General features: G+C 49.5%; 1 protein-coding gene across 6 annotated transcripts in view; it reads left to right on the top strand.

Moving 5' to 3' along the window:
- Positions 1-23003, top strand: part of LRRC20 (leucine rich repeat containing 20) — a 92590-nt gene that overhangs the window by 4154 nt on the left and 65433 nt on the right. For 5 of the 6 annotated variants that reach the window (XM_021712232.1, XM_008057850.2, XM_021712234.1 and 2 more), the window contains exon 2: positions 3292-3436. In XM_021712232.1, the coding sequence (XP_021567907.1) occupies positions 3355-3436 (82 nt within the window). In that variant the 5' untranslated portion in view covers positions 3292-3354. Of the gene's footprint in view, positions 1-3165; positions 3214-3291; positions 3437-23003 lie in introns of those variants that run through there. The other variant, XM_021712235.1, reaches the window with a different exon arrangement.

The following is a 23003-nucleotide window of genomic DNA, read 5'->3' as shown; positions in this document are numbered from 1 at the left end:
ACCACGCCCTGCTGATTTTTTGATTTATTGTAGAGATGAGGTCTCGCTGCCCCGGCGGGTCTCGAACCGGCGGGCTCAGGCAATCCACTTACCTCAGTTTCCCAAAGGCGCGGGATTACAGGCTGAGCCATTGAGCTCCGCTCTGGCCTGAGATTTTTAATCTGACTTGTTTTCATCAATGGCCCAAAGCACCACCTTCCCCCCCTGGTGGCAGCTAGTAGAATTGCAGGCATAGTGCCTGATAGTAACCAGCCTAGCTGATCATACCAGGGTTAGCACAGACCCAGGGCAACTTGGTGATTGACCTTCCCTCCCCTCTCTGCTGTGAGGCCAGGACTGCCTCAGTGCTGTTCCGTAGAAAGCTTCATGACACTCACAAGCCAGAGCTGTTTTCTGTATTTTCTCCATCTTCATTCTTATGCCCCATACCTGGCAGGCGCTCAGCAGAATATTTATGATTCTTTATGGTGAACATCAGAGATGAGGAAGGGAGGGGACACAGTACGGTGGAAAGAGTCCTAGGCTGGGACTTAGGAGACCTGGGTTCTTTGTTTTCATCTAGCTGGTTTGCCTCTCCTCTTGGGTCCTCCGTCTTCTGATTTATAAAGTAGTTAGAATAAACCACCAAGATTCCAACAACATGACTGATTCAGGCTTAGTGGGATGGCCTTAAAGGCAGTATGGGTCTAGTTTACAATAGTCCTTTCTATTCCCTCCTGTCTGACACTGGCCTACCTTATGCAGGTTGCACATCTGGCTCCTTTAGGCTGTTGAATTTGTGATTCTTTTCAATTTCAAATCTCAGAAAGTGCCTGAGATTTGTTGTGACAGTCATTTGACCTGTGTTCAGATTTGAAGCCCAAATGGTGTCTGTTTGTCATCATCACCACCCTTGGGGATACTAAGCATCTGTGTTCAGTGTGTGGTGCCAACTGCAGGGAGCAGAGTATAGATCTCTTTCTTGTCCCAAGTTGCCCACAGGCCAATGAAGAAACAAATATACATATATATTATTTAATATTTGGGTTTTTTGAGCTGGGGTCTTACTCTATTGCCCAAGCTGGAGTGTGGTGGAACAATCAGGGCTCACACAGCCTCAACCTCCTATGCCATGCAATCCTTCTACCTCAGCCTCCTGAGTAGCTGGGATTACAGGTGTGTGCCACCATGCCCAGCTAATTTCTTGATTTTCATTTTTGCAGAGATGAGGTCTCACTATGTTACTCAGGCTGGTCAAACTCCTGGGGTCAAGCAATCCTCCTGTCTTGGCCTCCCAGTATGCTAGGGTTACAGGTGTGAGCCACCAAGCCTGGAATATATACATATGCTTTTGTTTATTTTTGAGTTGGAGTTCTCACTGTTGCCCAGGCTGGAATGCAATGGTTTGATCATGGCTCACTGCAGCCTTGAACTCTTGGGCTCAGGCAGTCCTTCCACCTCAGCCTCCTGAGTTGCTGGGATTACAGGTGTGCACCACCATACTTGGCTAATTTTTTTTTATTTTTTACTTTGTAGAGATGAGGTCTTGGGATGTTGTCTAGGCTAATCTCAAATTCCTGGGCCCAAGTAATGCTACCACTTTAGCCTCCTAAGTACTGGGATTATAGGTGTGAGCCACCACACCCAGCCTTATATATGTTATCGTTAAAAACTCATAAATAACCCAAGTGACTTGTACTAAGTCATTAAGTGCTGCTGAAACTCAGAGGGAGGAGAGAACATTGAGGCAATCAGGGAAGACTTCCAGGAGGTGGAGAGATGAAAATTCTACTCATTCCTTGAAGATGAGTTCTACTGAATTTTTTGTTCAGTCACATAGGTATTAAACTAGGATACTGGTGTTCTATCTGCATGTGTATTGCTTTATCCTCTCAGTACCATTTGTTGAGTGTTTATATATTTTGGGGGTTCTGAGCCAGGCAGGTTTATATATTTTATTTTGTTCAATCCTCGTATTATCCTAGCAAGGCGGGTGTTATTAGATCTCCTACTCAGATGAAGAAATGGGCTCAGAAACGCTCCCAAGTCTTCTCAGCTAATAAATGGTAGAGTAGGGCATTCAGCCTGTCTCCAGAAGACAGTCTTTTCCCACTACACCATGCGCCTCAAACCTCCAGGGTCAGCCTCCTTGGTGAAATGCACACACATACGAAATGCACACCCTAAGCAGATGGGTGGGCCTGGCTTGCCCCAATTGTCCTGTTGAGCATGTGGGAACTTGTTTTGGTGTCTGTTAGCAGCTCTGAGCACTGTCTTCACACCCTTTCTCTCTGCTCTTTGGTCCTCAGAGCATGTTCATTGGAATTCCTTGGGAAGCTGGGATCAGGGTCTCGTGGCCAAGAAGGGCACTGGTCTTGGCTTCAAGTTCATGCCTCTCTCTGAGTGGTGCAGCTGTAGGTGATATGGGCAATGGCTGTAAAGAAGTGAGTCCTGGACATGGAGCTGGGCTGACCCAAATATTGCCCCTTACTCACTTTGACCTTGGCTGGGTCTCCTAGCCCCTCTCTATGCCCTAGTTTCCTTCCCTGGAATAAACAGGGAGCTGGGGACAGTTCTAAGTCTTTATGCCTCGATGCCTTGTCATTTTGTCTTCCGCACCCTTCTTTCTGCCTCTTCTTCCCTGGAGATCTGATTTCCCTTCTCTCATTTCCATCCCCCCCGCCCCTCTTCTTGCAGACAAACTCCGTGTCAGCTGATAATCAGGTCTGTGGGCTCACTCTGTAACCTTCCCTCCAGATTGTCCCGTGGGAAGGGATTTCTTCTAGACCATCCACCTCTGGCCTGTGAGCTCTGGTTGTCTCCTGGGACTCTGCTTTGCCTTGGAGTCCCCACTTCCTGCCATGCACAAGGAGCCTGGATGGTGTGGGTGAGGTGAACCGGAGCTGGAGGAATTGTCCTGGGGGTGTGGACGGCTCAGAGGCTGTGGGATGGAGGGACAGGTGTCTGTCCCCTGCAGTTGGCCACACCCACCTCCTCCCCAATGCCCCGCCTGCCGAGGGAGTCATAGGCTGGCTCACACCTAAGTCTCCTCACGCCTGCCTCGAGCCTGCCTGGCCGCGGGTTCAGGCCTGGGCCTGGTGGCTGGTGAGGTCACGCCTGCAGATCCTTTCAGAAAATCAGTAGGGCCCGGCTGCCCTCACCCTCTGACAGGCAGATCAGCCCCTCCAAAGGCCAAGCTGGATGTGGCCTGGGCTCTGGGTCCCACAGGAGGAGGTGAGTGGCCCGGGAGCGGATGCAGGGGTGGGACCCTGGGTGGCAGGCGGGCGCTTCATGGCCCTGCATCTTCCCTAGGCACAGGCCCCTTTGTGAGCAGCAGCCCGGCCTGGGGGCTGGCAGCAGGACACCTGCGTCTGCATGCTGAAGAAGATGGGTGAGGCTGTGGCCAGAGTAGCGAGGAAGGTCAACGAGACGGTGGAGAGCGGCTCTGACACCCTGGGTGAGTGAGGGCTGGGCTTTCCCGACTGCCTGAAGTAGTTGTCAGGTCAGCTTAGCGATGACATAGAAAGAGATGAAAGAGAAAATCTTGGGGTGCACCCTGGTCATGAGGATGTGTTTTATGGAACTTCCATTGCAATGGTGTGTATTGCTGGTGTGTAGTTTTCATATGGGTCAAGGTCCAAGAGGTTTGAAAAACGTTGAGTGATGGGGCCTGTTCGCTTGCCCTTGGACATGTGTGTGCCCTTTAACTTGATCATTGCCTCTTCCAGGAAGCCCTCAGCCTTGTCCCCTTCCTCCCTTGCTCCCTTCCTCCTCTGTAGTACCCATTCAGCATCCCTAGAGGGCAGGGACATCGTGGATGATTGTCCCCTAGCCCTGCCCCCTACCCTACCTGCAAAGTCAGCTGATGACTGTGGCCCTCAGTGAAGGAATTCTGGAACCCTACCCCAGTTGGTAGTTCAAGACCCTCACCACTAAAACCGTGGTTGAGAGCTAGGCTTTGGGTCACATGGGCCTGGATTTGAAGCCCTACTCTGCCACTGACTCATCTGGCACCTTAGCGGAACCTCTCTGAGCCTCGGTTTCTTCATCTATAGCTTGGGCGTGGTAATTGTGTCTACCTCACCAGGATGGTTAGGAGAAATTGTAATGTCTGTCAGGTGCTTGGTATGTAGGGAGCTCAATAAATGGCAGCAACTATTTTAAAGTTTTATTCATTCCCGGAAGCAGGCAGTGGGGCATATGTCCTCCCCTGTGCAACCCACCTGCAGGTGTCAGCCAGCCAGGTTTTCCCTGGGCCTGCTTCTCACTGGCTTGCAATAGGGAGTTCAGTGCAAATTGACAGATCTCTGTGGTGAGTGGCCTGCCCTGCCTTAAAATGTTTCAGGGGATGGCCCGGTACAGTGGCTCACGCTTGTAACCCCAGCACGTGGGAGGTCGAGGTGAGTGGATTGCTTGAGCCCAGGTGTTCGAGACCAGCCTAGGCAACATAGCAAGACCTCGTCTCTACAAACAATCAGCTGGGCATAGTGGCACATGCCTGTAGTCTCAGCTACTCAGGAGGCTGAGGCAGAAAGTTGGCCTGAGCCCAGTAGGTCAAGGCTGCAGTAAGCCGTGATCATGCCGCTGCACTCCAGACTGGGCAACAGAGTAAGACTCCACCCCATTCCCCCAAAAAAATGAGCAAACATGTCACTGGGGAGAGGGACACATGCTGCTCCATCTCATTCCGATGTGAGGGTAGAGGGGCAGCAGGGGACAGCAAGCTGAATTCTTAGCAGGGGATTCTGGGGAGGTTTTCTGTAGGGGGTCCTGACTAAGAAAGGATGTTTCAGGAAGCAGCAGGGAGGAGACAGACACTCTAGGCAGCGACAGGGATGAATCTTTTGCTACTGCAGCATGGGAGAGGCGGTGAAGGATGGTGCCTTGCAGGGGAGGGCCTGGGGGAGTCTGGACCCCCACCTCTGTGGATTGGAGATTACAAACTGTTTGGCACCAGACCTGAGCCATCTTCCTCTCTTACAGCCCTGGGGAGGGGCAGATGGTTGGTATCATCAGGTTCGTGGGAGCATCCAAGCCCTAGTCAACTTGGGAGAGCCTTTAGCTGTGGCAATTGTGGCCAGAGCTCAAGGCTCATGTGGAGGGGACTGAGTCTTCAAGTGAGGGTTGAACAGTAGGGGCTTTTGTTCCTGCAGTGGCCAGAGAAGAGGCAGATTTTCAGACCAGGCCACTGTGAGCACCTGCAATCCTGACCACACCCCCCCCAGAAAGGGAAGCTAATGAGGCTCATATAGTCTAAGGGGGCTGAGTCCAAGCAGTTAGCATGTATTGAGCACCTGCTGTGTACAAGGTGCCTGGGGGCTCCCAGGGATGTATGCAGTAGAGTCCTGGAACAAAGCCTAGCCCACTACCCATGAGACAGTCCTCAGAGAGCAGTGAGTGACACACAGGCTCCATGCTGAGCTGTCACACGGACCGCAAGTACTTGTCATTCAGAGATGGGAGATGTTGCTGGGTGTTGAAGTAGTTCAGGAAGGCATTCTGGAGGAGGTGGGAATTAAACTTGCTCTTGAAAGATAGGTGAAGTAACTCTGTATGGTTGGTTTTTATTCTTTATTTCTTTTTTTGAGTCGGAGTCTCACTCTGTCGCCGGCTGGAGTGCAGTGGCACGATCACAGCTCACTGCAGCCTTGACCTCAGGGACTCAGGCGATCCTTCTGCCTCAACTTCCCTAGTAGCTGGGACTACAGGTGTGTGCCATCACACTCAGCTACTTTTTAAGCATTTTTTTGTTTGTTTTTATTTTCAATACTTATTTTCTTTTATTTATTTATTTAAATTGTAAAGTTGTGGGGTACAATTCAGGGTTAGGTATATAAACATTGATTATGCAGGTACCCTTGTTGATGAGGTATGCGCCTCCCTCCCCTAGTAGTTTCCCTCAACCGCCAATCCCACCCTCCCTTCCCTGACAGTTTTCCATCACTGCCAAATGCTTTCTTATAGTATTATAATTGTTCAAGGTCCGCATATGAGTGAGAACATATGTACTCTGTTCTTTGTTTCTGTGATAGATCACTGAGTATGATCGACTCCAAATCCATCCAAGTTGCTTCAAAGTTCCTATATTTGTCCTTCTTTGTGACTGCATAATATTCCAGTGTGTATATGTACCACATTTTCTTTATTCAGTCCAGCTTCGATGGGCAACATGGTTGCTAAACATTTTTTGTAAAGGTGAGGTCTTGCTATGTTGTCCTGGCTGGTCTCAAACTCCTGGCCTCAAGCAATCCTCCTGCCTCATCCTTCCACAGTGCTGGGATTACCAGCATGAGCCACCATGCCCAATGTGTATGGTTCTTATATAAAATAGCAAACAATCTGAAGCCGTCTAAACATCCAGCACCAGAAAAGTACTTAAATAATTCTTGTTGTAACTATACATTGTCATTTGTGTAGTCATCAACAGTGGTGCAGAACATTTCATTGTATGTTTGAGTAAAGACTGGCACATTCTTCTCATGTATAACATGAATTGGAAACAAGCCAAGGATCTCACTGAATATATAATAAGGTACTAATTATGTTAAATGTGAGCATACATAGAAAAGAGAATGGTTCGTGACCCGCCTGGGCAGGCGAGACCTCATCTCTACAATAAATCAAAAAATTAGCCAGGCGTGGTAGGGCACGCCTATAATTCCGGCTACTCGGAAGGCTGAGGCGGAAGGATCGCCGGAGCCCAGCAGGTCGAGGCTGCGGTGGCCGGGAGCGGCCACTGCACTCCAGTCTGGGCGACAGAGTGAGACTCCAACTCAAAAAAAAAAAAAAAAAAAAAAGAAAAGCGAATGGAAGGAAATAAAACAAGATGTATATGGGAGTCAGAAAATACTATACTCTGTTGCCCAGGCTGGAGTGCAGTGGCATGCTCACAGCTTACTACAACCTCAACCTCCTGGGTACAAGTGATCCTCCTGCCTCAACCTCCTGCGTAGCTGGGACTATAGGTATGCACCATGCTTGGCTAATTTGTTGATTTTTTTTGTAGAGATGAAGTCTTGCTATGTTGCCCAGGCTGGTCCTGAACTCCTCAACTCAAGCGATCCTTCTACCTCGGCCTCCCAGAGTGCTGGGATTATAGGTGTGAGACACCGGCCCTATTCTGCATTTTCAAAATGTTCCATAATGAATGTATGACTTTAAAAATTTTTTTATTTTAAAGATGTGGGGTACAATTCAGGGTTACACTTTAGGTATACAAATGGTTGTTGTACAGGTAAAGTTTGGGACTCACTTAGGTCCCCACTTCACCTGGTTTGAGATTAGGTAACCTTATTGATGTTATGTGCCACCTTCCCTCCCTTGGCAGTGTCCTGCTACTGCCAATCCCTTTTTTATAGTATTAGGGTAAATGTTCAGGGCCCACTTATGAGTGAGAACATATGGTACTCAGTTCTTTGTTTCTGTGATGGATCACTCATTATTGTAGACTCTAAGTCCCTCCAAGTTGCTGCAGAGTCCATAATTTTGTCCTTCTTTATGGCTGTGTAATATTCCATCATGTATGTGTACCACATTTTTTTTAGTATGACTCTTTTTTTTGTTGAGTTGGAGTCTCACTGTTGCCCAGGCTGGAGTACAGTAGCATGCTCATGGCCACCGCAGCCTTAACCTGCTGGGCTCAGGCAATCCTACCTCAACCTTCCAAGTAACTGGAACTACAGGCATGTGCCATCACGCCTGGCTAATTTTTCTTGATTTATTGTAGAGATGAGGTCTCATCAAGTTGCCCAGGTTGGTCTCGAACCCATGGGCTCAGATAATCCTCTCACCTCAGGCTCCCAAGTGCTGGGATTATAGGCGTGAGCCACCACACCCGGCCTTAGTATGACTCTTAAAATTAGAGAATAGATTTTAGGGAAGAACCACCTGCCACTATAGCAGGTGGAAATAAAACACACATCCCAATGGAAGACAGGAGTTCAGGGGCAACTCCTTCTTGAAGCCCATTCCCTGGGGAGAGGCACAGGCTTCCCTGCTTCTCCCTCCTGCTGGACTCTTTTTCTGCCTCCTTGTGTGGAGAGGCCCGTGGGAGGCTGTCCTGAGCCGCAGGCATATTGCTGTGGGGAGCCAGACCCCCAGCAGAGTCTGGGCTGAAGCGCTCAGTTACAAGCTGGCTCTCACCATACTCCGGTGGGTGACCCCGCTCAGTGCTGCTCTCACTGCTCCAGCACTCCTGGGCACCTCTGGCCAGAGCCGGGAGCCAGGCTTGCTCCTCCTGTAACCTGAGCCTGGAACCCAGCCCTTCTATCCCCCTTCTGGCTCCTCCATCCCCGAAAAATGGGCTCCTTTCCGTCTGACCTCTGGTAGGCCCTCGGTGTGAGTTGAAGCCTCGTTCCTCCCAGCCCTCCCCCCTTCACAACAGAAGATGTTCTGGACTCCTCTAACAAGTTTGCTGAGTTGCAGATTCAGCACAGTGCTCAGCCTCCCTCTCCGGAGCCAGGCTCTTCTCTGGTTCCCCTTGCCCACCTGGCCTGCTTTGGTTCTGTGCCCCTGGGGGTCCTCCGTCTGACCTCACCCTTTCCTCCAGCCAGTGCTTTGTGGGGTGGCTGTGCACCCAGCTCCTCTCCAGGGTGGGAGCCCCAGGTCTGCTGTGTGCTTTGGGAATGACTTTAAAGAGCAATCATGATTGCAGAAGATTTGGAAAGGCCCCGGGCATGTGCGGAATGGGAGGACATGACCGGCTGGACTGGAAGCACTGGCAGAGTGAGGTATTGGCAAGGAAAGAGGTGATGACACCATGGGCTGGGAAGGAAGGAACCAGCCATCATGAGGACCGACTGTGTGTGGGGCTGCTGTTCACTGAACTCCTGTCTGTCATTGGGGCGTGTGTTTTCTTTCCACCTTCTATAATGGCAGGTGGTCTTTTCCTAAAATCTGTTTTCTAATTTTAAGAGACATACATTCGTTATGGAACATTCTGAAAATGCCGACTAGAGATGGTGTCTCACGCCTGTTATTCCAGCACTTTGGGAGGCTGAGGTAGGCTTGCTTGAATTCAGGAGTTCAAGACCAGCCTGGGCAACAGTGAGATCTCCTCTCTACGATAAATCAACAAATTAGCTGAGTGTGGTGCATGCCTATAGTCCCAGCTACTCGGGAGGCTGAGGCAGGAGGATCACTTGCACCTAGGAGAGCGAGGCTACAGTGAATTGTGTTCATGCCACTGCACTTCAGCCTGGGTGACAGAGTGGGGTGTGTTCACACTCGATGTCTCTTAGTACTTTCCAGAGTCTTGTATTTTCTGAGTCCTGTCTCTGTACATTTCTAGAAGATTCCATGCCATGGACTCATGTCATGCTGCTGCCCCTATCCCCCAAGTCTCTTGCCTGGACTCCCTCATGGGCCTTCCTGTTCTGTGCCTCCATTGCTTCCCTCAGATCTAGCTTCCAGGTCTCTACTGGCTTCTTTTTTTGTGTTCAACCTGTTGAGTTACCCATTGTATATATTTTTCTTTTCTTTTTTTTTTTTTGAGTTGGAATCTCACTCTGTTGCCCAGGCTGGGGGGCTGTGGCACGCTCTCGGCCACCGCAGCCTCGACCTGCTGAGCTCCGGCGATCCTTCCACTTCAGCCTTCCAAGTGGCTGGAACTACAGGCGCGCGCTATCACGCCCGGTTAATTGTTTTGATTTATTGTAGAGATGAGGTCTCGCCAAGTTGCCCAGGCAGGTCTCGAATCCGCGGGCTCAGGCAATTCACTCACCTTGGCCTCCCATGGCGCGGGATTACAGGCTGAGCCACCGAGCCCGGCTTATATTTTTATTTTCAAAAGTTCTATTTGGTTTATTTAAAAATCTGGTGTAATATACTCTGATTTCTCTTCAGATTCAATAAATCTTTTGCTTCTTACTTTAAAAATATCTGATTTAAGGGAATAGTATCTTGTTCCTTACATTTTCAAATCTATTTCTTTCTTTTTTTTGAGTCAGGATCTCACTCCATTGCCCAGGCTTTAGTGCAGTGGCACGATCCCAGATCACCACAGTTTTGATCTCTTGGGCTCAGGTGATCCTTCTGCCTCAGCCTCTTGAGTATCTGGGACTACAGGTGTGCACCACCAGGCCTGGCTAATTTTTATTTTTTTATTTTTTATAGAGACAAGGTCTCACTATGTTGCCCGGGCTGGTCTTGAACTCCTGGGCTCAAGCAATCCTCCCACCTCAGCGTCCCAAAGTGCTAGGGTTGCAGGCATGAACCACTGTGCCCAGCCTATTATTTATTTATTAAATCATTTTAGAGACAGCGTCTCACTCTGTCACCCAGGCTGGAGGGCAGTGGTGCAATCATAGCTCATTGGTGCCTCGAACACCTGGGCTTAAGCGATCCTCCTGCCTTAGCCTCTTGAGTAGCTGGGACTACAGGTACATATCACCATGCCTGGCTATTTTTTGTGTGTGTGTGTGGAGAGAGGGGTCCCCCTTTTTGCTCTGGCTGGTCTGGAACTGCTGACCTCAAGCAGTCCTCCTGCCTCAGTTCTATATTTGCGTTTTAGTCTCTACTGCTTTTTCTCTAACAGGATGTACTTAGGGGTCCATGCCTGCTGTTCTTGTTGACTCTTGCTCACAGTAGGTTGTTCTGGATGTACTTTATATATACATTTTGGACCCTGCATTCCTGTCTGGTGGAGTATTCTCTGTGTGATCCTGGGCTGAGAGGCTATGTCCTCTGGAAGGGGTGTGTTTCTGTCAGACACCTAAGTGGGACCAGCCTAGAAGCATGTCTTCTTTTAATTTCTCAGCCCTAAGAATTTCTGGCCCTTAAGGCAAGTGAATATTCAAAACCTAAGTAAGAATAGGCCTGTAATTTCAGAATCTTAGGGGAGAGTTTTGGTTTTGGATTTTTATGGTTTATATGTGTGTTTGTTTTGTTTTTGTTTTTTTGAGTCAGGGTCTCACTTTGTCACCCAGGCTGGAGTACAGTGGCATGATCACAGCTCACCTCAGCCTCAACCCCCTGGGCTCAGGCGATTCTTCTGCCTTGGCTTCCCAAATAGCTGGGAATACAGGCACATGCTACCATGCCCAGCTAATTTTTTGACTTTTACAGAGATGAGGTCTTGCTATGTTGCCCAGGCTGGTCTTGAACTCCTGGGCTCAAACAAACCTCCCACCTCTGCCTCCCAAAGTGCTAGGATTATAGGAGTGAGCCACCACTCATAAAGTCAATGCCTAGGCAAAGAAAAACAGCTGCTAATTTTCAAAAATGGTTCCCCCTCCCCCAGTTCACCCCTTCACTTAGTCCTCAAAATCCCAGCTTGTTGCAGGGGTCTTGACCTTTAAACCTGAGCCCCTTGGCTTCCCAAACCATCAGACCAGTCCAGGGAGGCAAAACATCAGTCATTGTTTTGCTTCCAGATTTGTCTTCCAGATTGGTCTCTATTTTTGATCCCTGGGGCTTGCTCTATTCAATGCCAGGCATTATTGTAAACACTTTGCTGGTTTTGACTCATTTGTGTGTGTGTGTGTGTTGGATTCTCACTCTATCGCCCAGGCTGGAGTACAGTGGCATGCTCATGGCCACCGCAGCCTCAACGTGCTGGCTTCAGGCGGTCTTTCCACTTCAGCCTTCCAAGTAACTGGAATTACAGGCGTGCGCCACCACGCCCAACTAATTTTTTGATTTATTACAGAGATGAGGTCTTGCCAAGTTGCCCAGGCTGGTCTAGAACCCCTGGGCTCAAGCAATTCTCTCGCCTCCACCTTCCAAAGTGCTGAAATTACGGGCACAAACCACTGCACCCAGCCCGGTTTTGACTCATTTAATCCTTATGACAGCCCTATGACAAAGGTGATATTAATGTCCCCATTTTACAGATGAAAAACAAAGGCACGGAACATTTTTTACTCTAGTGTTTTGTCACAACAAGGTGTTCAGCCTGCCTCCTCTGCTGTGCTGCTTCCACGCAAGAGTTTTCCTCTGCGTTATAGCTGCTGGAGTGAGGCTGAGTGTGTGTGACTTGCAGAGTTCACGGGTCTGTGTGAGATATAGCCCTGCCTTTCCCTGTGTGTCCTGCTCCTCTGTGGAGGTGTGGGGAGGAGATGAACAGAGGGCTGAGAGACCTGAGTTGAAGCCCCCTCTTCCCAGCCATACACCCGCCTCTCCTCCCAGGCCTTCTAGGAACCACATGGAGCCCACCCTGCTCCTCGAAGAGGAGCAAAATAGGCCAGGCATGGTAGCTCATGTACCCCAGCACTGTGAGAGGCTGAGGCGGGAGGATTGCTTGAGTCCAGGAGTTTGAGACCAGACTGGGCAACATAGCGAGGCCTCATCTCCACACACAAATAAAAAATTTAGCCAGGTGTGGTGGCATGTGCCTGTAGCCCCAGCAACTCAGAAGGCTGAGGTGGAAGAATTGCCAGCGCTGCATTCCAGCCTGGGCGACAGAGTGGGACCCTGACTCAAAAACAGAAACAAGACAAACCCACAAAATGAATTAATCAGAGGCAAACATCAACCCTTACACCTAATATTCACATCATTGTTAGGATGTCTCAAGTGGTAACCAGACCACGTGGACAGGCCCCATGGGCTACTTACTTGAGGCAAATGCCTGCTGGCCAGTTCCTCTACTCCCCCAAGGTCTTCTAAAGTGTGGGTCCTGGGTAACTCACATCAGGATGGGGGGGAGGGTACCAGCCAAAAATACAGATTCATGGGCTCTACTCCAGAACTGTGGAAACAGAATCTGAGGGTGGGGCTTGTGGTTGGCATTAAGCAAGCCTCCCAGGTGATTCTGCCATACCTCAAACTCATTTGTTTTTATCAAGTTCTCATTTATATAAATAAAATTTACCCTTTTTAGTAGATAATTCTGAGTTTTGACACGCACATGCAGTTATGCAATCATGACCACAACAAGATTCAGGACCTCTTTATCACCTCCAAAAATTCCCTACGGCTCCTTTGCAGCCAGACCCCCCCCACCCCCAGTATCGGGAGTCTCTAATCTCTTTACCATCTGAATGGTTTTGCCTTTTCTAGAATACCATGCAAATAGGATAGTAGATAACCACTTGAGCCTGGCTTCTCTTATTTCAGCATGGTGTGTTTGCAACTCATCTTTGTTTTGTGTGGATCGGTGTGTTCCTTCCGTTGCTGAGTAGTGCTACATCTTGTCGGCAAACCGTGGTCTGTTTATCCATTCATCTGTTAAAGGACATTTGGGTTATTTCTAGTTTTTTGGTTTTTTTTTCTTTTGAGTTGGAGTCTCATTCTGGTACCCAGGCTGGAAGGCAGTGGCACGCTCCCGGCCACCGCAGCCTCCACCCGCTGGGCTCCAGTGATCCTTCCGCCTCAGCCTTCCAAGTAGCTGGAACTATAGGCACGCGCTACCACCCCCGGCTCATTTTGATTTATTGTAGAGATGAGGTCTCGCCAAGTTGCCCGGGCTGGTCTTGAACCCGTGGGCTCAGGCAATCCTCTCAGCTCAGCCTCCCAAAATGCTGGGATTATAGGCATGAACCACCGCGCCTGGCCTATTTCTAGTTTTTTAGCATCATAAATAAAGCCTAGAAACATTTTAGCACAGTTTTTTGTGGGAAGCAAAGTTTTAATTTTCCTTGGGCAATTGCAGAGGAGTGGATTTGCTGGGTTGTATGGACGTCCCTCCGTATCTGTAGGGGGTTGGTCCCAGGTCCCCCTCAGATACCAAAACCCAAGGATGCGTGAGTCCCTGACATAAAATGGTATAGTATTTGCATATAACATACACATCTTCCCATATACTTTAAATCATCTCTGAATGACTTATAATGCCTTATATAGTGTACATGCTATGTAGATAGTTGTTATACTGTACTGCTTTTAAAATTTTGTATTATTATTCTTTTTTTCAAGTATTTTCGATCTGAAGTTGGTTGAACCCACGGATGTAGAACCCACAAATATGGAGTGCTGACTCTATACATTAGGTGTGTGTTTATATAAGAAACTGCCACGCACTTTTCCAAAGTGGTTGAACATTCCAATTCCTGTACATCCTTTTCAACACTCAGCATGGTTTTTGGTTTCGTATATTCTTACAGGTGTGATGGTATTTCATTGAGGCTTTAATTTATAGTTTTCTGATAAGGAATGGTGTTGAATGTCTTTTCATGTGTTTGTTGGCCATCCATCTGTCTTTGATGAAATGTCTATGTAAGTTCTTTGCCCATTAAAAAGCAAAGGGTTTTCTTTCTTTTTTCTTTTTTTTTTTTTTTGAGATGAGGTCTTGCTATTGCCCAGGCCAGAATGCAATGGCTGTTCACAGGCACCATCATTGCTCACTACAGCCTTGAACTCCTGGGCTCAAACAATCCTCTCACCTCAACCTGGTGAGTATCTGGGTCTACAGGTGCATACCACCATGCCTGGCTCACATTTTTAATTTTGATAAAATTCAATTTATTTATTTATTTTTCTTTTATAAATGGCGCTTTTGGTGTTGTATCTGAGAAACCTTTGCCTAGCCCAGGGTCACAAAGATATCCTGTCAGGATCATCTGGGTATTGGTTAAACATATAGATTCATGGACCCCATTCTAGAGCCTTAAAAGGAGAATCTCAGAGGGCAGGCCTGGTGATCTGCATTTTATTTTATTTTATTTTATTCTTTTTGCGTTGGAATCTCACTCCGTCGGCCAGACTGGAGTGCAGTGGCCACTCCTGGCCACCGCAACCTCGACCTGCTGGGCTCCAGCGATCCTTCCACCTCAGCCTTCAGAGTAGCTGGAACTAGAGGCACGTGCTACCACAACCAACTGATTTTTTATTTATTGTAGAGATGAGGTCTCGCCAAGTTGCCCAGGTGGGTCTCGAACCCGCGGGCTCAGGCAATCCATTCACCTCAGCCTCCCAAAGCGCTGGGATTACAGACTGAGCCACCGAGTCCGGCTGTTGATCTGCATTTTAACTTGAGTTTTGTGTGAGTCTCCCCTGCCTTGAATTTTGAAACTCACTGGCTTACCATGTACAGTTTGGAACTTCCTTCTGGTGGCTTTTGGGGACTGGGCAGGGGCATTGCCCGTGAGGGCCTCTGGTGTGTCTGTGAAAGACAATATGAACATATATGGACATGGATAGGATGTGGGGTGGGACCTGAGCAGCTAGGCTGGAAGCTATGAAACCATCAAGTAGGAAGACCAAGGCCAGTGGGAGAAGGGGTGTCTCTCCGCCCCGTCATCCCCCCATCCCCCTCTCCATCCCCTTCTCTCCTCACAGTCCTTTTGCCAAGTGCTTACCTTCTTCTGTACTCGCCAGCAGATGGTGCTGTGTCACCAGCTGAGCTGGTGACAGCCCGCTGAGTCCTGGGGTACCTGACTGGGCTGTTGCTGGGGGTGAGCTCCCAGATCTTCACCGGGACTTCCACTCCCTGCCCAGCTCCCATCCTGTGTTTACATTCCTGTCTGAGCCCTGCAGGGACCTTTCTTGAACAAGGGTACTCAGGAAGTACTTAACATAGACACATGCAGTCAGAACCATATCTTTCTTGGCTCGGAAATGCCACTGGCTCTTTTTCCAACAATCACAGATTGAGCATCCCCTGTCTGGGCTCTGCCTGGAGGACCCAAGTGCCCTGAGAGGGAGAGGTTAAGGCAGATAACTCAATCTCTCTCAGTGTGTTTGTTCTGTCTCTCTTCCCCTCTCTCATTTTCTCTCACTCTTATACTGAGGGAGGGGTAGAGCCAAGGGCTTCAGTGGGCTTCTCTGGCCTGATGGGGTGGTCGTCTTGGCTCTCACTGGGGCTTGTTGGTCTGCAGTTCCTGCCCCTGGCACCTGGTGGGGGTGAGGGGAGTGTGTTTTGCTGTGATGTCTCCTAGCCTGGGGAGCCCTGAGGACCAGCTCAGCACAGCCTAGCTCTGAGAGCATGGAGAAGGGAGTAGGCTCTCACAGGACAGCCCACAGATGGGCCGGAGCTGCCTGCTGTCTGTTCACCACAAGGGCTGAGGTCTCAGATCTGCTGTCCTTAGCTCCCTGCCTCGCTAGAAAAGCAGGTTAGGGGATCAGAATTACCCAATGCAGAGCCTTTGTTCCCTTAGGGAGACAGCCATCTTCCAGCCCTGCTTTCTCTGTGGTGTGCTGTGAGGAGGTGACTGGAAGCCTTCATCTTAAAATACCACCTCTAATGCTTTCTAGGTTGGGGATCCTGGGAAGCCAAGAGTGACCCTTCTCCACCTTCTCTCCTGTGCCCCTTGGAGAGGACTTGTTTCTCTGATGGCTCAGTACATGTTTGAAAAGAAGGCTTTGTATCCGTAGGCTGGTGTTTTTTGGTCTTGGCACTATGGGCTTTGGGGGGGATAATTCTTTGTGTAGGGGGCTGTCCTATGCATTCTAGTATGTTTGTCACCATCCCCAGCCTCTGCTCACTGGATGCTGGTTGTCTTATTCAGGCTGCTGTAGCAAAATTCCATAGACTGGTTGGCTTATAAACAGCAGAAACGTGTTTCTTGCAGTTCTGGAGGCTGGGAAATACAAGGTCAAGGTGCCCGTAGGCTCTGTGTTTGGTGAGGGGCAAGGGTCTCCTTCTTGGTTCATAAACAGTCATCTTCTTGCTACGTTCTCCCATGGTGAAAGGTGGGAGGGATCATTCCGGAGTCTCTTTTATAAGGGCACCAATCCTATTCATGATGGCTCCACACTCATGACCCTTCACCTCCCTAGGGCCTCAGCTTCAAATGCCATCACACTGGGGATTTGATTTTAAACTATGAATTTTGGGGGGATAGAAATATTCAGCCCATAGCACTAGTGGTACTCACTGCCCCCGCTCCACCCAAATTTTGTGACTACCAAATTTGTCTCTAGACATTGCAAAATCACCCCAGTTGAAGAGGCACTGCTACATTATACCTATAGGGGTTGAGCCTGATGCCTAGTGCAGTCAGCTCTGCGGGGTAGGGGTTGGAGCCAAGTGGAGTCCGTGGGTGAAAGAAGGTGGAAGCTATGCCATGTAGGAGAGGCTCTTGTTCTTTGATCAGGAGACTGGGGTTCTGCACCTCACCCCGACTCCCCACTGCTGGGCCAGGTTCCTGTCTGTAAAGGGTGAGACACCAGCCCTCTGTCAAACCCCCATTGACTTCCCCTTAAATGGAGAATAAAATTCAAGCTCATACCACAAAGCTGTGGCTGACCTGACACTTGCCAGATTCTCCTATGGGCTATGAGTCACCTGGGGCCTCCCTCATCAAAACCTTTCAGTCCTGCGACTTCCTAAGCCTTTCCTGCCTCAGGCCTTTGCACATGCTCTTCCCCTTGCCTGGGATGCTCTTCCCTGCTCTCCATGTGGCTGGGCCCTTCTCATATTTCAAGGCCCAGCCTAAATGCTTACTTTTTAGAGAGGCCTCTTAGATCTTCCTTTCTAAATGATCGTCATCCATCATTTTTCTGCTGAAAAAAAAAACTGTGACAATTTATGTTCAGTTAGGAAAAACATAAAATACTATACACAGAGTTCAGGTATTTATAAAACAAATAGTCATGTAACTCCCATCCGGGTCTAGACATTGAACACTACCAGAATCTTCAGAAGCCTCCTCCGTGTCTTCAGAGGTAACTGGTATCCTAACTGTTGTGATGAACTCTCCTGTGTTTTTGCTTTTCTCTAGTTTCACCATCTGTATAAGCATCTCTGAACACTATAGCTTAGGTTGCTTTGTTTTTGTACTTTATATGCATGGATTTATAATGTATAAATCTTTTTTTTTTTTGAGTTGGAGTCTCACTCTGTCGCCCAGACTGGAGTGCAGTGGCCGCTCCCAGCCACTGCAGCCTCGACCCGCTGGGCTCCGGCGATCCTTCCGCCTCAGCCTTCTGAGTTGCCGGAATTACAGGCACGCACTACCATATGTATACATCTTTGACCTATTTATTTACCGTTCAACCTCATGATTATGAGAATCCTCCATGTGGTTGCTTGTATCTGTAGTTTTTACTTTTTCATGGTTGTGTAATACTTCTCTGTATGGTTGTATCCTGATTTGTTGATTCATGCCACTGTCTGTGGACATGCAGGGCTGTTATGAGCAGTACTGCCATGGCCCTTCCTGTGTGTGTTCTTTAAGGATATCTACCCAGGCTGTGGACAACCTCTAGGTGGTGAGTGTCCTCCAGGGAAAGTGTCATCCGGCTGGCCTGGGCATTGGCTGGTTGTGGCACTGGGGGACAGGGAGAGCCTGTAAGTGACAGATGCCCAGGGCATCTGAGGACCCTTGGATCCATGTCAGGGGCAGCTGGAGGAGCCCTGGCCTGGCTGTCAGGGGGTCTGGACTTGAGTCCCAGCTCAGTCATGGACTTGCCGGGTGACCTTGGCAATTACTTCACATCCCTCTGGCTGAGCCCCTTCATCTGTCCAAGGGAAGTACTGGAGGGCCAGCCCACTCTCCAGGGCACCTCTGGACATGGTTTTCTGGCCTTTGGCTTCTGGTGAGAGCAGGCCATGGGCCCTGGCTGTGCTGCAGAGGTGGTCAAAAAAGATTGAGGGGATCCCGAGGTTGCATGTCGGGCAGGATGTGCCATTGCAGAGAGAAATGCAGGTGAGAACCTGGCGGGTTGCATGTGAGAATACTATTCAGAGGCAAGTCACCAGTTTGGGAAGGAAAATCAATAGAGCTTTCAGAGAGCCGGATGCCTACCCTGGTGGCAAGTTGGCCCAGCGCAGCAGCCCATGGCACAGGAATGAAGGGCCTGGACTGTCCTCTGGTTTCCGAGGCAGTTGTTTCATGTCAGGCCTCCCTAGGGTGTCCGTGGAGTTCTGACTGCTTCTGAACTGGCCTGAGAGCAGCCAGTCAGTGCCCAGGAAGGGAGGCCCAAAGTGCTGTGTCTAGGCGGATGAGACTGAGCTCACTGTTCAGATAGATGAGATGGGGGCTTCTGGCAAGCCTTGTGCACCATGCCATGGTCTAGCATTGGATCTTTGTGTCTAGGTCAGCATGGGACTCAGGGGTCCTGTCTGGACCCCATGGACTCAGGGACAGGAAGGGCAAGAGAACAGCTCAGTAGTGGAAGGTGGCTCTTGGAATGGAGAGAGAGCCCTGGCATTTACACTCAGAGGAATAATTTTAAATAGTCCAATTAAAAAGCAAAAGGTCCCAGCCTGGGCAATGGAGTGAGACCTCGCCTCTACAAAAAAAATCAAAAATCAAAAAAATTAGCCAGGCATAGTAGCATGAGCCTGTAGTCCCAGCTACTTGGGAGGCTGAGGTGGAAGGATTGCCTGACCCCAAGGGGTCAAGGTTGCAGTGAGTTGTGATCATGCCGCTGCACTCTAGCCTGGGCAACAGAACAAGACCCCTGACTCAAAAAAAAAAAAAAAAGGAAGAAAAGCAAAAAGTGACACACATGTCTAGGGTGCAGACCGTAAGGGTAAACAGTGAGAAGCCAGGCTTTCGCCCACCTGTCCTGCATGCATGGGGCCCCACTGGCTGACTCTGGAGTTGCCAGGGATGAGGATGGTTAGCTGGTACCTGCGGCTTGTTTAGCATATAGCAGTGGTGGGAGGAACCCTGAAGCCCTATGGATGTGGCTCAGGCCTCTCTGTTGGGGTTCCTTACACCCTTCTAGAGCTTTGGAAGCGTCAGTGTCCACAAGCCCCTCCCCGTTCCAGCTCCACTGAGGACCTCAGGCTTCCGGAGCAAGGAAGGATAAGAGTGGCAGTCAGCAGTGAGCCATCTGTTCATGGCATTCCCCCATCCAGAGGACTTGGAACACATTTGCTGGATGCAGGAATGAATCCCTCATCCCATTACAGATCACTCGGTTTTCTCTTAGTTCTTCTCTCCTCGTATCCTCTGACTGTGGCAACTGCCCCAGATGTGAGAACCTGGCCAACCCTAAGTTGTCTCCAAGGAAGCCCAGTGGATGGTGGTGTTCCCTGCACAGTGAGGAGACTGAGACCTGGAGGGTGCAATGACTTGTGGAGATGCCTCAAGCCCCGGAGACAGGCCGCCGGCAGGGTGGTGTGAGGATTCTATTTGTTGTACAGTACTTGCAGAATAAAAATGTGCTAAGGAGGAGTTCTGCTTTTCCTGTCTTGCGTGCACAAAGGATGTTGGGTTAGCATCCATGTGAAGGAGTTACGTGGAAGAACGGCGTTTCAGCTGAGCCTCAGAAGATCACCAGGCATAGGGCTTGGCACCGGAGTGAGGGGCAGGGCATTTTAGGAGAAGGTATCTGTGTGAACCGATGGGGCAACTTGGGAATAGCAAGGCTGTGACACAAGAGGAGAGGGAGCCGAGGCTGGAGGGCCTGTAACATCACCTGAAGTGATTTGTGCAACAAAGTCGTAAATCACCAGGGATTAGTTAAGAGAGCCTGAAAAGTGAAACCATGTAGAATCAAATGATCCATGGAAAGGACTGAGCACCCACATTTACTTCATACCTACTGTGTGGGCCAGGCCAGCCCCAGTCCCTTCACGTCCATCTCATTCCATCCCCACAACAACCTGTACTTTAATCATCACTCGGCCCTAGGAGGTAGTTGCTGTTATTGTGTCCATTTTGCAGATGAGGAAACCGAGGCACAGAAAGGCTAAGTGGCTTCTCCAAGGCCATGTCTGCCAAGTGGGGGTGGAGAGGGGATTTGAACCCTGGCAGAGTTCACATTCTCCTGTGTTAGCCAGTAGCCTGGGGCAGACTGTCATTTTGATGATTGGGAACCCGGGTGAAATGGCCAGTTTGTGGATAGGAAACCCATGCTGTGAAGAAATGTGTGTTTCTGCAGGTCCTGGACTCATACAGCCTCTGAATTCAGAATGAGGTGAATGCTGCCCCCTCTGGGTACTTGATCTGGGCGGCCAGGGGTCGAGGTGGGGTCCCTGGTGGGGTCTGAGCAGGAGAGGGATGTGATCAGGGCTTGATTTAGGAGGATCCTGCTGGGCACAGGATGGATGTGAGACCAGCGGTGGGGATCCCATGTAGATAATCCTGCAGCTTCACAAAGTATATGTTGGTAGGACATACAAATGTTCCAGAGAGGTAACCCAACAGATAATTTTGTGGCATCAAAAACTTGTGTTACTTGAGTATAAAAGTGTTAGCCCAAGCCCGGCTCAGTGGCTCAGCCTGTAATCCCATGCTTTGGGAGGCTGAGGTGAGCGGATTGCCTGAGCCCGTGGGTTTGAGACCCACCTGGGCAACTTGGTGAGACCTCATCTCTACAATAAATAAAAAAATTAGCCAGGTGTTGTAGCACACGCCTGTAGCTCCAGCTACTTAGAAGGCTGAAGTGGAAGGATCGCCGGAGCCCAGCAGGTTGAGGCTGCGGTGGCCGGGAGAGTGCCACTGCACACCAGTCTGGGCAACAGAGTGAGACTGCAACTCAAAAAAAATAAAAATAAAAGTGTTAGCCTTGGGGTGGTGATATGAGGAGGCTGAGGAGTTTATTAAAATAAAATACTTCCAGAAATGTAAACACAGCTTGGGGATGAGATGGCCGGGACAGAAATGCTGAGGGTCCTGGCCAAGCCAGTCCTTCTGGAATCAAACCCACAACTCCGAGCTGTAAATGTAACGACGCCCATCTTTCTTTTCCTTCAGAGGTTAGGAAATTATGTGGCCTATTATGTGAGACAAGTGCTGCAATAGGTGATTATCCTCGAAGATGAGGTTGAATTGAAGAGCCTTCTAATTGGCATCTGCCTCATCTCAGGTGGCTGTTTTTTTGCCATGCTCCAGTGTATCCCCAAGATTCCTGATTTTGTCCTATTCACCCTGGCAAACATTTATGCACCGTGTGCTGTGTCTGTCCTATACTACTGTGCAGAGGGAAGGGTGGGAAGGTAAGAGGAAGGAGGAAGGTAATTACTGAGCACTGGCAGGTGTGCCATTAGGCTGTGGACTCGCTGTGATTTCTGCCTGCTTCATTCTTTCCCCAGATTTTGCATGCCTTGATCGCTTTCTTTTATTCTTTTTATTTTTGAGTCAGGGTCTTACTCTGTAAGCTAGAGTATAGTGGCACAATCATGGCTTACCACAACCTCAATCTCCTGGTCTTAAGCGATCCTTCTGCCTCAGCCTCGCAAGTAGTTAGGATTACAGGTGTGTGCTAGCCACCAAGCCCAACTCACTTTTCGATTATTTGTGGAGATGAGGTTTCACTTTGCAAGCAATCCTCTCGCCTCAGCCTTCTGAAGCATTGGGATTACAAGTGTGAGCCACTGCACCCCGCTGAGCGTTTTTGAGGATAAGGGAGGACATTCTACTTAATGGGAACAGCACCAGCAAAAATTCAGAGGTGGAAAAATAAAGGCAGTTGCAGGGAAAAGTAAGCAGTCTGGTTGGCCTGAGGGTAGGAGCCGCGACTTCTAGAGAGGGAGGTGGGAAACGGATCCCTCTGTGTGAATGCCAGGCTGCAGATGGTGGGTTCAGCCCTTTGAACTGGTGTGGAGATTCTGGAAGAGGAGAGAAATGTGATGGGAAGAGGGGTTCAGGGGCTCAGAGAGAAGAGCAGGGTAGGGAGAGGAGAGCAGGGAGAGGGATTCCTCCGTGGAGATCCACCTGCTGCCATTGTCAAGGTGGATTTCAGGGTTTCAAAGCTGCTTTCTTTCAGGTTACAGTGAACTCTATTAGAATAATTACACCTTTGCTGCAGACAAAGGTTCTTGTGAACTCAAGCCCTAGGCAAATGTTAGCTCATTTTTTTCTCCATTCCCTGAGAGGACCCCATTTTACAAAGGGGGATCCTGAGACCGGGCTTCCCAGTGGTGAGGCCTGTAATTATGTTCAGGGCATTTGCCCAGTGCTGTTCTAGTGTGAGGGTGGTTGGCATGAAGATGCACACCTCTCCATGTGAGTGCCTCTTATGGATCCCAGCAGGCTGCAGATACCCACCAGCCAGAAGACAGTCCAGGTTACATGCTAAAGCACATGTTCTGAAGTTTGAGATGGGTACCCTTCCTGAAAGCAGTGGGGCTGGGCTGGTGGGCAGAGGGGAAGGAAGGTCATTCCAGACTGTGGAAGTGGCAGGAACCCAGTCCACAGGGTGGACAAGCCCCAGGAATGGGCAGTGGCTTTTGTCTGGGGCAGGCGTGG

This window comes from Carlito syrichta, unplaced genomic scaffold, assembly GCF_000164805.1.
Source record: "Carlito syrichta isolate Samal-C Ts95f unplaced genomic scaffold, Tarsius_syrichta-2.0.1 Scaffold303141, whole genome shotgun sequence".
NCBI lineage: Eukaryota > Metazoa > Chordata > Mammalia > Primates > Tarsiidae > Carlito > Carlito syrichta.
The sequence above is the reverse complement of the archived record's forward strand: the minus strand, read 5'-3'. Positions and strand labels throughout refer to the sequence as shown.